Source organism: Lutra lutra, chromosome 10 (genome assembly GCF_902655055.1).
Source record: "Lutra lutra chromosome 10, mLutLut1.2, whole genome shotgun sequence".
Classification (NCBI taxonomy): Eukaryota; Metazoa; Chordata; class Mammalia; order Carnivora; family Mustelidae; genus Lutra; species Lutra lutra.
This window is the reverse complement of record NC_062287.1, coordinates 38,861,442-38,876,096: the sequence shown is the minus strand read 5'-3', so window position 1 is coordinate 38,876,096 and position 14,655 is coordinate 38,861,442. Positions and strand designations below refer to the sequence as shown.

The 14,655-nt window shown below is 45.8% G+C and overlaps 1 protein-coding gene across 2 annotated transcripts in view; it reads left to right on the top strand.

The window, feature by feature from the left end:
- Positions 1 to 14,655, top strand: part of FAT3 (FAT atypical cadherin 3) — a 672,146-nt gene that overhangs the window by 651,239 nt on the left and 6,252 nt on the right. Inside the window, exons 23-27 of one of the 2 annotated variants that reach the window (XM_047692974.1) lie at positions 5,470 to 5,623; positions 7,512 to 8,167; positions 11,667 to 11,780; positions 13,980 to 14,039; positions 14,594 to 14,629. In XM_047692974.1, the coding sequence (XP_047548930.1) occupies positions 5,470 to 5,623; positions 7,512 to 8,167; positions 11,667 to 11,780; positions 13,980 to 14,039; positions 14,594 to 14,629 (1,020 nt within the window). The remainder of the gene's footprint in view (positions 1 to 5,469; positions 5,624 to 7,511; positions 8,168 to 11,666; positions 11,781 to 13,979; positions 14,040 to 14,593; positions 14,630 to 14,655) is intronic. The other variant, XM_047692975.1, reaches the window with a different exon arrangement.

Below are 14,655 nucleotides of genomic sequence, written 5' to 3'. Positions count from 1 at the left end.
CCTTCTGTCTTTGGATAAGCAGAGAATCCAGAAAGAGACTGTAATGTAGTACAGTTGTTAAAAATACAGTTCAGAGGATATTGAATAGTTTGGGGACTCTGGAGTCAGATCCACACCAGCTTCATGATCGTGAACAAGTAATCAACTTCTCTGTACCCTAGTTTCCTCATCTAGAAAATGGGAGGAAAAATAGTACCTCCGATACAGGCTTCTTTTCCAAATTAGATGAGTTAGTAGATGTGAAGTGTTTGGAACTGTTTTTGGCACAGAATAAATGTCATACAAGTGTCAGCTGCCATCCTCGTCATTGACATCATCATCTTCAGATGTAAAGCAGAGACCCCCTCTGTCAGGTGTGGTTTGCTCCAGCCTAGATCCAATGTTTCCATTCTGTACTCCTGCCACACTCCCTGCCTGCTCTCATGGTGGTTTTGTAGCTGCCTTTATGTGTGTAGATAGTGTATTTTTAGCTTTATATCCGCAGTGTCCGCCTTAGTCCCTCTTGCAGGGTGTGCTGGGAACCAGCTCTCTAGAAATCAAAGCCCCAGTTGATAGTGTTTGTTGATTTCTGTAATGTAGATACTCCCACCGTGACTCATGTCAGGCTACCAAGGGTATTACAATGGGCCTGCCAAATTCCTGACCATTTAGCAGTCGATTCTCACAACGCTGTGAGCAGGCGCCAGCCAACCACTGCCTGTGGCTTAGGCACTCAGTCAGTGAATAGGTTAATCAGTCAGCCTGGCAGCCGCATCCAGTAACACTAGCTAGCCCACAAAAGATAATGAAAATGACAAAATGCAGAAGGGAATGTGTGGGAGTAAAATAGTGCACTAGAGGTATTGCCTCATTTTAAATTCTGATTTTCCAAGGCACTGAGACATCAAATCAAAGAAATCAAACCCATGACCTTAGTTAGAATCCAGTTTCCATGATAGTAATTCAAATGTCCCTTATTTCCAGACAGGACTTCCTTGTGCCTCCCTTCCTCCCAACGTCTTCTGCTGTGGCTTTATTTGGGGAATTGTAGGAAGCTTGCCAGTAGGAGCTGGAGAGGGGGGAGTTTTACCCACCCCAACCCACCTTGCCTTAGATTGCCCCTTTGGCTTCCCTCCCACCTCATCACTGATGTTCCTTTAAGTTCTCTCCTATGGTTGTAGCTTCCCTCCCTTTAGTCAAGAAGGGAGTCTAATTCATCCTCACAGGTTACTCTATCTCTAAATGGCATGCTTTTCTGGCCAAGAACTAGCCAGGTGACACAAAGACACATTTTTCCCAGTTCTAACTGTTTTCATCAATCCCATTTGACTCCATTAGGGCGAGCAGCTTCCCAAATTGGAAAAAAAAAAAAAAAAATTCCAAGTCAGCATAATTTAAAGCAAGCATACCTCAGACTCATGCACCCTGTCTGCAGACTTCAGGTCGACCGCCTTTGGACACAGTTTGCATCAACAACGTTCTTTCCTTAAGAGTTAGTTCCCTGGTGTTTCACTGTTGTTGCATTCAAGAGCACCGTGTCTCTGTCGGAGCCTCAGTCTCTGGCCCTTTGTGCTTCTTGGTACCTGGGAGGCTGGGACCACACGGCCCCCTCCTTTTGTGAATGTAAAGAGTTCTCTCTTGCCTCCTGCACCTGCCTCCCAAAGGCAAGTCTTTCTCAGAATGTAGGAACACCCAGACAGTCATAAGGTCCCCCTCAATGTGAGAGATCTCCGTATTGTGGGTTGAGTACACATAAACGAGCATATATACTATTTCAATCCAGAGATTTTTAACTATGTTATGCCTATAGAAATCAATCTATAGGAGCACCTGGCTGGCTCAGCAGGAAGACCATGTGACTCTTGATCTCCGAGATCATGAGTTTGAGCCCCCTGTTTGGTGTAGAGATTACTAAAATCAATAAATAAATAAATAAATAAACTTTAAAAAATCGATCTATAAAATCTTAACCTCAGTCACTGGGGAACAGAGATTAGCCCAAGAACCCTTCAGCTAAGAGTGAGAATGGTTATTTATAGCATTTACAAAAGATCTTAGAAATGAGGAAAGTCTCATTGGTCGCCTCCAGGTAATGTGGCGCTCTCCATCACAATCCCACCACCACATGAGTAAGAGCATTTTCATAAGCCAGAAGCCCCGAGGAGTAAGGGGACTTGAAAAGGAGACAGCATCAACCAAGGGTGAAGGTGGGAGGCAAAGGGACAGGTGGTAAGGAAGAGAGAAGTAAAGCTTCGAGAGGCTGAAATGTTGACCAGCAGAAGGGAGTCTGGGAACTGAATCCCCAAAAAGCTCAGGAACGGGAGGCATTAGTCACTTCTAGACAGGTAAGAGATGGGGAGAAGTGCTTAAAATAAGAATTGGTCAAAAACCTGTTTGAGAGGCAGTCAGAACCCTAGATTCCCGCCTTCTCTCTGTGCAGCCAGGTGATCACGCCCCCCCCCCCCTTGCCCTGGCAGAGCCTGAAGGTGATGGTGGATTGCAGGGGTGAGAAGACAGGGTGCAGGGAGGGCCTGGGTCTGCCCTGCACTTAGTCAGAACTGGGGTGGGTAGAAGTGAATCTCATGTGTTCATTGGATGCTGAGACCCACAGCCATCCCTCCTCTCCCACCATCCAGTCCCCTGAATGTTAGAAACCAGGCCTTCACTCTCCCTCTGGGCAAGTGATAAGGGTCATAAGTGGGGAAATTTACCAACCCAGTGGTACTGAAACAGTATCACAGTATCACAGTTGACAAACCCCACTCATGTGCTCAGAGCTTCCCATCAGATTTCTAATTTCCTACTGTCCCACTCTGCGATCTGAGCTGATTAGGAGGGATAGCTGGACAAGGTCGGAAATCCTCTAATTTGGAAGATAAAGAATGTAGTAAGCTTCTCCAGAGAAGCAGAACCAATAGGATGGTTAGATAGATGATAGATAGGTTTTAAGGAATTGACTCATACAATTGTGGGGCTGGCAAATCACCGATTTATGGGGTAGGCCAAGAGGCTGGAAATTCAGGGAAGAATTGATTTTGTAGTCTTGAATTTGAAATTATAGGGCAGGCCAGCAGGCTAGAAACTCAGGCACAATTTCTGTTGCTGCAGAATTCCTCCTTCTTAAAGCAGTCAAATGAATGAATAAGGTCTAGCCCATATCATGGAGGGTAATCTGCTTCGCTTCAAGTCAGTTAATTGTAAGTGTTAATCATATCCACAGATACCCTCACACTATCACCTGGACTGGTGTTTGTCCAACAGTTGGACACCATACCCTGGTCCCACTGACACATGAAATTCACCATTGCAGAGACCAAAGCAAAGAAACAGAGAACAAACAACCTGGACAAAACTATGCAGGGAGAAAACTTCATAAAAATATTAATAACCTCGAGAGATAAGATATTGTAACCACAAAACATGAGCAGGATGCTATTGTGCTATTGTTTAAACACACACACACACACACACACACAGGAAACCTTAGTGAACAAAAAAAGAGCTACTGGAAAATGACAACATAAATGAAAATCTCAGTAAAAGTTTCAGATGATGAGAATCTCAGAAAGCACAGAAAAAAAAACCCATGGAGATGTAATATAAGAAAAATAATTAGAGGAAGGTCCAGGAGATCTGAGATCCAAATCATAAAACTTCCATAAAGATGGAACCGGGGAAACAAAGGAATGGAAATCATCAATGAAATAATTAAATTTTCTGAAGAAGTTAAAGGACAAGAATTTCCAGAGTGCCCAGTGCCAATTGAAATAAACCCACACTACAGCAAATCATGGTGAAATCTCAGAAAATTGGGGGCCAAGAGTAGATCTTCCATGTCGCTGTAGAGGAAAAGAAACCAGGTCCCGTACAAACTTCAGGGACCAAAAGGCCTTGGATTTCTCAAAGGCCACATGGAAGGAATTGTTCAGAATTCTGGGCACAGCCTACCAAAGAGGGGTAAAGGTGAAGTAAAGACATATCCAGCTATGCACGGTCTCACAACATTGACCTGCAAACCCTTTCTCAGCTACCGTAGGATGGATCCTAAGGAAATAGAGAGTAAGCCAAGAAATTAGGAAGATAGGGGATACCAAAAACACTAGATCCAGCCCAGGAGAGCTGAGAGGGCAATCCCAGGGACAGCAGCCTCAGAGGCTGTCAGTCAGAAGGCCTCAGAGGAAAGATTTCTCCAGCGTATAAAAATACAGAACACCAGGCCAAATAGCAACACCCAGAGAGAACTAGTTCCTGAAGAGTTCGGTGTTGAATTAGCAGTAAGTACAGCTGGCCCTTGAACCACATGAGAGTTAGGGACGCCGATCCCCTGCACAGCCAAAATCTCTGTATACCTTTTGACTCCCCAAAACTTAACCCCTGAATATAGCCCACTATTGACATGAGGACTTACCGAAGACATAACAGCCAATGAAAACATATCGTGTATGCTCTACGTATTATATACTGTATTTGCCCAATAGAGTAAGCTAGAGAAAAGAAGATGTTATTAAGGAAATCATAGGGAAGAGAAAATACATTTACAGTACCAAACTGTAAAAAGTTCATGCATAAGTGAGCAGAGGCAGTTCAAACCCATGTTGTTCAAAGGTCAGCTTTCCTGTTCAATGGCATGTAGGGCTGCTGTTGTACTAAGTGGGACTTAGAGAACCATCGGACTCTTTACTACGTGCATTATACCTTTAATAGGAAAAGGAATTTTAATTTTTTTAAAGTAGGCAAAAGAAAACCCTTACTAATTATTCATCCCTTCCATCTCTGAGAGGTAAATAATGCCACTGTCCTCTTAGAATCTTACCTTCTCTGACACTTAATATTCCTGGTGGTAAGGATGCTACTCCCCATTTCCTCCTGATGGGTTCATGAGCAGAAATAGAGAAAGTGGATAAAGATGTGAAAATCAGGGACCAAATACAGGAGCTGGGTGAAGGCTGGGATTCTTCCATTTCCCCGTGCATCTGTGAAACTGAGGCTCATTTGAGTCAATATATATCCTCATGTTACCTGTCCTCCCCTCACCTCCTCTCCCGGTGGGAATTGCGGTTCTTGGCTAAGCAGAGAAGGGGCATGGGGTTCAGGAAAGGAGCTTGCATGGTACCTTGGGTAAAGCGCTTATCCCTGGAAGCATCCTGCCTTTTATGAAGGAGTGTGCTGGGGAAAGCATCTTCTCCCCATCTTGGCCTCTGCTCTTCCGAGTCTGTTCCTTGGGTGTCTCTTACCAGTCTCACTCTCATTTAGGCCTGTGGTTAATTAGGTGTGTTTTTGTGGACTAGTGGGGGATCCAAAGCGTTACTTGGCATCTTTGTGGCAAATGAGTCCCAAGTTCAAAATAACCAATACGATAATCATCTTTGGAATCTGGGCCCCACCAAAGATTTGGTTAAGGAGGAGTCGGGAAGGGGAGTGATGGCCAAGTCCCTGCACTCCAACCATTGCCAATGGCACTGTGGCTCATGAGGACCTCTGTCTCTCTAGGCTATCAGTGTACCTGTCTCTCACAGTTCACTGGAAGAAACTGTGAGTCGGAGATCACAGCTTGCTTCCCAAACCCCTGCCAGAACGGAGGCTCCTGCGACCCCATAGGGAACACTTTCATCTGCAATTGCAAAGCTGGGCTCACTGGAGTCACGTAAGTGAGATTGTGCAAACAAGCCTTCCTCTCCTCTGCTTCTTGTTGCTAAGAAAGCCAAACAGTAAACAATTAGAGGGGATAAAAGACTTACCTACCACTAGTAGGACAGGCATAAGGTTAATATCTTTACAAAAAGAGGGCTTACAAATGATATAACTGTTAACAGGGATTATCTCTGGGTAATGGGGTTGTTAGTAATTTATACTTTTTTAACTTTATGCGTCTCTATTTGCAAATTTTTACATAATTACTATGTGTTCTGTAGTTAGGAAAACAGTTCTTTTAAAGAAAATCATCTATGACCTCTTATATTTCCAGTATAATTCTGAGACAGACATACTACCCATTTCCCCAGAACTCATTAACTGGACTCTACCGCCTAATGTTTTATGATCATTCTGAGAAACTAGAGCCTACCTTTCCTTTGCAAACTCTTTATCCCCCAAGAAATGAGGGAAATTAAGGTGTGAGCCAAATGGAAAGGGAATGTTTTAAGCTCTTAGTAAAACGCCACTTCCAACCATCCTTGATCATTTGAGAAGTATATATATGTAATCCCAAGCAAGTGATATTCTAATTACAGATCAGTCTTATGTATTCATTAAAGCAAATCTCCCGAGGACTTTACCAGGAAATACTTAGAGGACTTTGAATGGTTGGATGTAATTTAAAGTAATAAAGCTGCATTTATTTTTAAATACTCTGTGATTCTAATTTCCAAATGACCTGGCCTCAATCTGTTCAAATTAGGAACGTTTGACTACATTTTAAAAGGTGGTGGATTACCAAAGATATAAGTGATCACACCTTTTAAAAGAACACACCGAAACAATTGCTGAAGTGAAGAGAAAAGTGAAGGAGAAGGAGTAAGGTCTATGTTCTCATGTAATGTTAAACTAACAAAGAAAAGGACTGAAATGTTTGCCTTATAATTACACTCAATGGGAGTCACGGATTACTTTAAAAAGAATAAAGTTGATTTAATTATTTTTCTTTCGAATGCTTTAATCATTTTTTTCCTGGTCATCTGCATTAGTACTAACCTTTATGGTAAGCACAGAATCTGTAAGATATATAGATCTTTAGCCCTCCACCTGTCCACTCTCTCTGTTATGCACCCTACACACATAAACACACACACACACACACAGTTCCCAGAGGGACCTAAAATTACCGGAACTGTTGAACCAAGGATTTCTTCCTCTTGGGAAAGCCTGTATAAGTTATACAGGTTCACTGCTTTTCCTCTGCAGTTCAATCTTAGCAGCTCAGGGAACTAAAAGGGTTTAGGATAAGTTAGTGGCAAACTAACTTGGTGGCAAAACTGGCCAAAACTGCTCCAAGACTACCTCTAGTCTTTATTTCTCTGATTTAGTGTGAATGTCCGTATATTTTGTCATAGAGGCACGGTATAGTTTCATTCTGGGGTCCTGTGGCAGGACCAGTTCCAGCAGTGGGGTGGGTGTGTTACAGAACGGGAAAGACATGTACTGCATGACATTTCTCAAATTGCAAAAATTTAAACCCTGCAGTGCATCCGGCCCCGAGGATCGGAGACCAGTCCCTCTCCAACAGCATCTGTTCTTTCTCCTCTTCCCTCCCGACCTCTTTTGCCCTACTCCCGTCTGGAGGGGGTCGGAGTATCTGGGAGAGATCCGGTTGGTTGGGAGAAGTACCTTAACTCACCCTGACAACTCGGGCCACCTGCTGAGGTGCCCACCACCTCCCTCCCCCGCCAACACAGACACGCACACACGCACACCATCACTCTATCTTTGTCTCGCTTCACATGACTTTGGGGCGCTGTCCTTCTTGTAAAGAAGGCCGCCGGGAACAGTGCTGCGTGGCCCGCTGTCTGAGAGGGGTTTTGTGTTTTGTCCCGAAGGTGCGAGGAGGACGTCAATGAGTGCGAGCGGGAGGAGTGTGAGAACGGGGGCTCCTGCGTCAACGTGTTCGGCTCCTTCGTGTGCAACTGCACGCCAGGCTATGTGGGCCAGTACTGCGGGCTGCGGCCCGTGGTCGTGCCCAACATCCAGGCCGGCCACTCGTACGTGGGCAAGGAGGAGCTCATCGGCATCGCCGTGGTCCTCTTCGTCATCTTCATCCTGGTCATCCTCTTCATCGTCTTCCGCAAGAAGGTCTTCCGCAAGAACTACTCGCGCAACAACATCACGCTGGTGCAGGACCCCGCCACAGCCGCCCTGCTCAACAAGAGCAACGGCATCCCGTTCCGGAACCTGCGCGGCAGCGGGGACTGCCGCAACGTCTACCAGGAGGTGGGGCCCCCGCAGGTGCCCGTGCGCCCCATGGCCTACACGCCGTGCTTCCAGAGCGACTCCAGGAGCAACCTGGATAAGATCGTGGACGGGCTGGGGGGCGAGCATCAGGAGATGACCACGTTCCACCCGGAGTCCCCACGCATCCTGACAGCCAGGCGTGGTGTAGTCGTGTGCAGCGTGGCCCCCAACCTGCCTGCTGTGTCGCCCTGCCGCTCGGACTGCGATTCCATCCGGAAGAATGGCTGGGACGCAGGAACCGACAGTGAGTAGGAGGCTTTCGTGGGTCTGCTTGTGCCTTTACTGTCGCTGCGAGCTGTGGTGTGCCTGGCACTGGGGAAGGAAATCGGGTAAAGGAGAGAGAACCCGCCTGGGCAGGGCACTCCCTGTGACATGTTCTGGCTGAGTGTCCAGAAAAATCGCTCTGGTTCTTATCCCTCTTTGACAGATGGGGAAAGTGAGGCTCCTAGAGCATGCATCAGGTGTCCAAGCCACAGAGCTAGGAAGAGGCAGCAGAACTGGTGGGCCAATCCAGAGCCACCAGCTCTAAAAACCCATGCTATACTCACACTAGCATGCCATTGGTGTAATGCAAGCAGTGTGGTGACAGAAGTGATATACAGAAAACGTGTTCCAGAAGGTCAGAAGAAGAGAGTATTTCTAGACTTAAGGTGAAGACTTGAGAGGAGCAGAGAGAAAACTGAGTTGGACCATGGTGGATTAAATGTCTGGGGAAAGGCAGAGGGACCCACACAACTGGAAAACCAGACATTCTGTTTGGCTGGAATGCAGCGTCCATGAAATAAGAGGGTGAACCTCAAGGTAGGAAAAGTCCAGTCCAGGTAGTGGTATTTCCCTCTCCCTCAGGCCTCATGGGGGCAATATTCTAGCCAGAGAGCCATAGGTGCAAATGCTCTGTGGTGGGAAAGGCCTTGACATGCTGAAGAACAGAAAGGAGGTCAAGGTAGTTGGAGATTGGTGAGCAACAAGGGAAAGTGAATGCATTTTAATGGCAACACGAGTGCAAGTTTTTAAGCAGGGAAGCAGCATGATCCAATTTACATTTTTGAAAGATGGCCCTGACTGACCCATGGAGAACAGACTAAAAAGGACCAAAGAGGAGGGAAAGCAGAGACTAGTTAGCTATCTTCCATGAACAGCTAATGAACATCTAATTGAGCAATGGTGCTTGATTTCCCTGTCCTAACACGGTGAGGATGAAGCTAAGGCAAGCTCTATTGTAACCTGTGACTTTTCATCAGGCCATATGGCTTTATATTTCAGCAGCAGATTTGCCCTTGTAGCAGGAGTTTCCAAAGGCTGGGGTTTTAGTACTATGATACATGTTGGGGTAGAGGGTTGGGGGAACACTGTTTTCAAGTGACGCTGGAGAGCCTATGAGCAGAGGAGGTGAAGGGCATCTCTGGGGAGAAAGAGGGAATTCCTGCTGTGTCTTCAAGCATAAGTTAGATCTTGGTCGGAAACTATTGGAGAGGGCCTTCCAGAAGCAGGAAGCAGCTTGATGAGGGTAGGGGGCACATGAGGGTTACCTGACAGGTTCTCTTGTTCAGGAGAAAGAGTAGGCTAGAGATGAAAGTTTGGACATCATCTGGATGCACAATGGTTAAATCTTGGGGAAGGGGGCAGTGATGAGCTCACCGAGGGAGCAAGAATAAAGATGGCCAGACTGGACCTCCAAAAGAACTTGGAGATGCCCACATGTGGGAGGTGGGCAGAAGGCAGAGGCCAAGAAGGGAGGCAAACAGTTGCCAACAAAGAGAGCAGGGACAGAGGACATGCCAGCTGTGCAGAAGCCAAGACTGTTGATAAAGTTAGTGGGGTTGAGTACTGTAAAATGGTCCAGAAGGACACAGGCTTAAGAAAAAAACAACAGCAGTGTGGTTGACACCTAGAAGATCTTTGGTCATCGAAGGGTGTTTCAGTGGGTCGTCAAGAGAGAATCCAGAATGTAAACACTAAGGACAAAGAGCTTTGGGGAGACAATGGAAGCAGCAGGTGAACGTTTGCCATATGTTGGATCTTCTTAAATCCTCCCAGAGGCCCATGTGGGCACCCAATTGAAGGAGTAGTTGGCTGAGATAGCAGCTTAAGAACAAATAGGTAGTAGAAGGAGTGATGAGGACTAGGACCAGGCCCATCACGGTCCACAGCCTGTGCTCTTACCAATACTCCTATTGGGAGCTTTAGCAGGAGGGAGAGGGATAAATTGGGAGAGGACCCCTGATAACATAAGAGGGTCTCTGTTCTTTTCTGGGGCCACCCAACCACACTATCTGCGGAGTCTGTCTTCCTGTAGACACTCTTGTAAGTTGTTGCCCTTGGATTTTCACTATAAATGCATTCCCTGTCAAATGACTTCACTAAAGCCTTGCCAGTCCACCAGCTCTTGGAAAGGCTGTTTTTTATTTAACAATGAAAAAAGAGAGGGTGGAATAAATGAGGTGGAGGAAGGAGTTTTATGCACAGCCTTCACCGGGATGGATCATTTGTTGTTCCCTTCCTGGTGTTTGGCGCTAAGCCCGGCCATTACCTGCTGCTTTTCTGAGACATATCTTGGTATTTGGGGCAGCATGGCTTTTGGGAGGTGAACTCCTCTCAGGCGTCTCTCTCCGCTTAGATCAGTTGTTTATCCAGCTCCTGGTCCCACTGTGCTTTCGGCATCTGACAGCGGATGTGGAGTCTCGGTACCCAATATTAACCTCACCCTTTGTGAAGGAAACAGTGATTTCCACCGTCACAAAGGGGAACAACTGCTCCCTTAATCACAAGTCCCTGTCTCTTCTTCCCATCATGTTTCGTGATGATTTGAAGCTTCTCCTGGTGATCCTTCTCCTCTACTCGCTTCCTAATGTGACAGCTTTATTTCCAGAATTTACCTCAGGCCAAAACTCACATTTCCCCCAAAAGTATTATTATGTTTTTATTGAGTAGATTTCCTTCTTTGTTAAGCAAGGCAGAGTTAGCTGGCAAGACAATCTCTAGGCAACTAATTCATTTTTTTACTTGACAACTTCAAGATATGGCTTGTTTTTATTGCTTTCTTTAGTCCATCAAATAAGAAAATAGCCCTGTAGAGTGAGTGAGTGTGTGTGTGTGTGTGTGTGTGTGTGTGTGTGTGTGTGTTGTTCAGGCTGTCTCTGGATAGCCAAAAAGGGGAAGTGGGCAGATGAGAACAGGTCCACACCGTTGACTGCCCTCTTACCACACAGATTCCAAACACTGTTGCTCCCAAAAGTGGTGTGACGCTGCCCTCTAGGAGGCAAGATGGAGAACTCCACTCGCTCCCCAGAGATGAAAGTTGGGATGAATTTAATGGCATTCTTACCTATAAAATATTTATACCCTTATTTTATAAGTAATCTCATTTAACCTGGTGTTGACACTATGTCGGTTCATGTAAATGATTTAAATTAACTCTGAATGGCAAAGAGCAGCCCGGCCGCTTCATCCTGCCTTCACTCTTCACTTAGTCAACTTGCTTTGAGGAGGGAACAGTTCCTTTTGGCTGTCAGCGATCTGGAAGCTCATTTACCACGGGTTAAGGGTTTCAAATCCATAATGTAAATCACTTGATTGACAGACCTTTGCCCCCAGTGGCACAATCAATTTTCTATTGTGGAACTAATTTATTTTCTCGAAGCAAATGAAAGAGCTCGGAGAAGTGAACTCTGGGGGCAGGCGGGCTAGACATCTGCACAAGGTAACCAGTGTCATTTCTGCTTTCTCTCTGGCTGTCCGCAAAGACAAAGGGGTCGATGATCCCGGAGAAGTGACCTGTTTCGCAGGCAGTAATAAAGGCAGCAACTCTGAGGTTCAGTCCCTGAGCTCCTTCCAGTCGGATTCTGGCGACGACAATGGTAAGCCCTCTGTAGTAGCTGTGTTCCTCTGTGGCTTTGCCCCCTGTGCTGACAGTGGGTAGGGAGGAGGGTACGGTGACCAGTTCTGTTTCTCGGCCTGATCATGGACTTCAGAGCATGTTCACCAGCTTTTTGGGCTGGTCCGTTGTGCGGTGTCATCACGGCAGGAGCACCTGCTATGGGTAGGCCTGGGGTCCTTGTCAGAGGTGGACCAAGTTCTGTGACCTCCAAGAATGCATCCGCTTTGATTTTTTCCTGTTGGAACCACCTCATCCCAAATGATCCTCTCTAGAAAACTGTGATTTCTTTCTTTCTTTCTTTCTTTCCTTCTTCCTTTCTTTCTTTCTTTCTTTCTTTCTTTCCCTTTCTTTCTTTCTTTCTTTCTTTCTTTCTTTCTTTCTTTCTTTCTTTCTTTCTTTCTTTCTTTTTAATTTTACAACTGGTGATCTGGTCACCCTTCACTGTGTATCCAACCTCCCTGCATCATTAGAAATTCCTTTAGCGGTAAGACCTCCTTCCCATAGAACCTCCTTCCCCTAGAAGTGGCGTTGTCATTCAGCTAAAGTCCCCTTATCAGGAACCGGGGTCATGGGCCTTTGGAGTCTCTATGAAAACTGTGACTGTCAATCAGCTCCTTAGAAAAATGGACATTCCATATGGTTCTTGGACCTCATTGACACTCCAAAGCTGCCATCAACCCTTGTGAACTTATCTTTATGGAGAGGGTCCTAATGCTGGACTGGGTTTTCTGAGCTCAGGAACCTGCTCTGGAGGATGGGTTGGTCTCCCCAGGCCAGGAGGTGTGGCAGAAATGGTCACAAAACAGTGAGAATTTACTATATGGAGTGAATTAAGACTAATTTCCAGTAGTCATCCCCAGAGACAACATTCTCTTAGTCAATACTTTATTTCATTTCCCTCCCAATAAGCCATTGGCAAAAATTGAATATGTATCAATTAACGTGATCACACAACCCATATGCATGCCACATTTCTCCTGTGCTGAACCCTGTGCTGAGTATTTTGAGCCCAGAAGTACAAAAGGAAAAGATGTAGTCTTTGCACCCCAGGTAAATAGAGGAAGAGGGGAGCTCCAAGGCCATAGATACAATTACGGAAGTAAAATAGTCTATTTTCACGACCCTTGTCCCCCAGTCTCTTCTACCCCGATACCCGGCATTCCAGAGAGGTACAGAGCCTGCTTGTATCTGACTGCTGGGGTAACAAACCACATAACAGTGGCTTTCTTCTGACTATTCCCAGAAGGTCAGGGTCATACCTCCAGATCTGTTTGCTGTGATGCTTACTCCTTCCCTCGTCTCCAACCAAAGAAAAGCTGGTGCTGCTTGGCATTTTGTATAGAAGCAGCCGAGAACAGATATCTTCCACTTTGGCCAGAGTTCTCGTGATGCTACCTGGCTGACAGTTCTCATGGGCTCTGCTCTGTGCCCCCTTAAGCTCACACATTTGACCCTTCATGCTCAACCTTCTGGATCATTCCTGATGAAAGTGGGTGGTAGTAGGAATTTCCAGCAACTGAATTTTAAGCCTGATTGCCTCTCTGGCAACCTGCTGGTATCGGGTGCGAAAGCAACCCCATATGGAGCACAGAATTCTCCTTCCCAGAGTCTAATGATTTCAGAGGCCAGACGCTGACTTCCGTCTGTGCTTTACCGGAAGACGCTGGGCCTTGGGTTTGCTCTAGGCTCTCCGTGCCATCATGGGAGCCTGACACCATCCGTCCTGCAGAGCTGATCCTCCATCTCTGGCATTTGGTTTAGAGCGGCATGGCTGACTGACAAATAATTATCCATGGGAACAGCGAGGTCTTCCCCTGAGAGCCTTTGGGAGTTATTAATGAGAAATTAGCTTGAACTTGATGAGCCACTGCCTTCCTAGATTGATTTCACTGGGCCATGAGGTGTGAATTTATGATCCAGCCTTCCTGTCAACCGTGCCTTTCCGAGGACCGGCTCCAGATTTGCTGCTGTGGCCCTTCCATTCTGAGGATCCCCAGGACCCCCAGATAAAAGCGAGCACCAGAACACTGCCTAATGGGCAGACTGGGGAGGCTTTGGATGTTTGCCTGCTGTGCCTTTAATGTTGCCATTGTTGTGAAGAGTTCTCTTCTATCCGAAATACGTGACTAACCGGAAACTGTCCTTCCCTTCCCCTCTGTCTGCTTTTCCTGGCCACAAGCGTCCATTGTGACTGTCATTCAGCTTGTCAACAATGTAGTTGACACTATAGAGAATGAAGGTATTTACTTTTTTCTTCCATAGCCTCTTGTGTAAAAGAGTTATCATTTTGGAAATTCGGCTTCCTTGTTGCATTGATCCAGGGTTGCTTTTAATCAGTCGGCAACCTCAGGGACATTGGTTGTTTCTCTAGGGGTTGGAGTGAATTTTACCATTCTGGAGGAAAAAAAAAAAAATCTAGTTCGTAAGTTGTTAAATAGATGAGGTACTCTTTTTTATAAAAGCCCTTCTAAGAGTACCCAATCAGTTGGAATCCATATTACTAAGAAATTCGTTCTTACATTCAACATGTATGTACTGAGCTTCTATTATAAGCTGGAAATACTTAAGAAAGCATTCCAAGCTGTAATCCTATGGAGATTGATTTCAATCAGGTAACTTTTATTAGTGACTTAGTACAGTTAGGGGTGGGAACAGGTGTGGTTTACCTTTTTATTCCCCCAAGAACAAGGAGGAGAAACAGGAGCATGTTTTTAAGTCATCTGAAATGTTCTGTTTTACCCTCTTCATTTGGCCCAGATTATTGGGTTTACCTCTCACTTTGTATTTGAACAGTGTCTATCATGGACCAAGGACAGAAGTACAACCGAGGTGACTCTGCCACGACCCCAGCATAA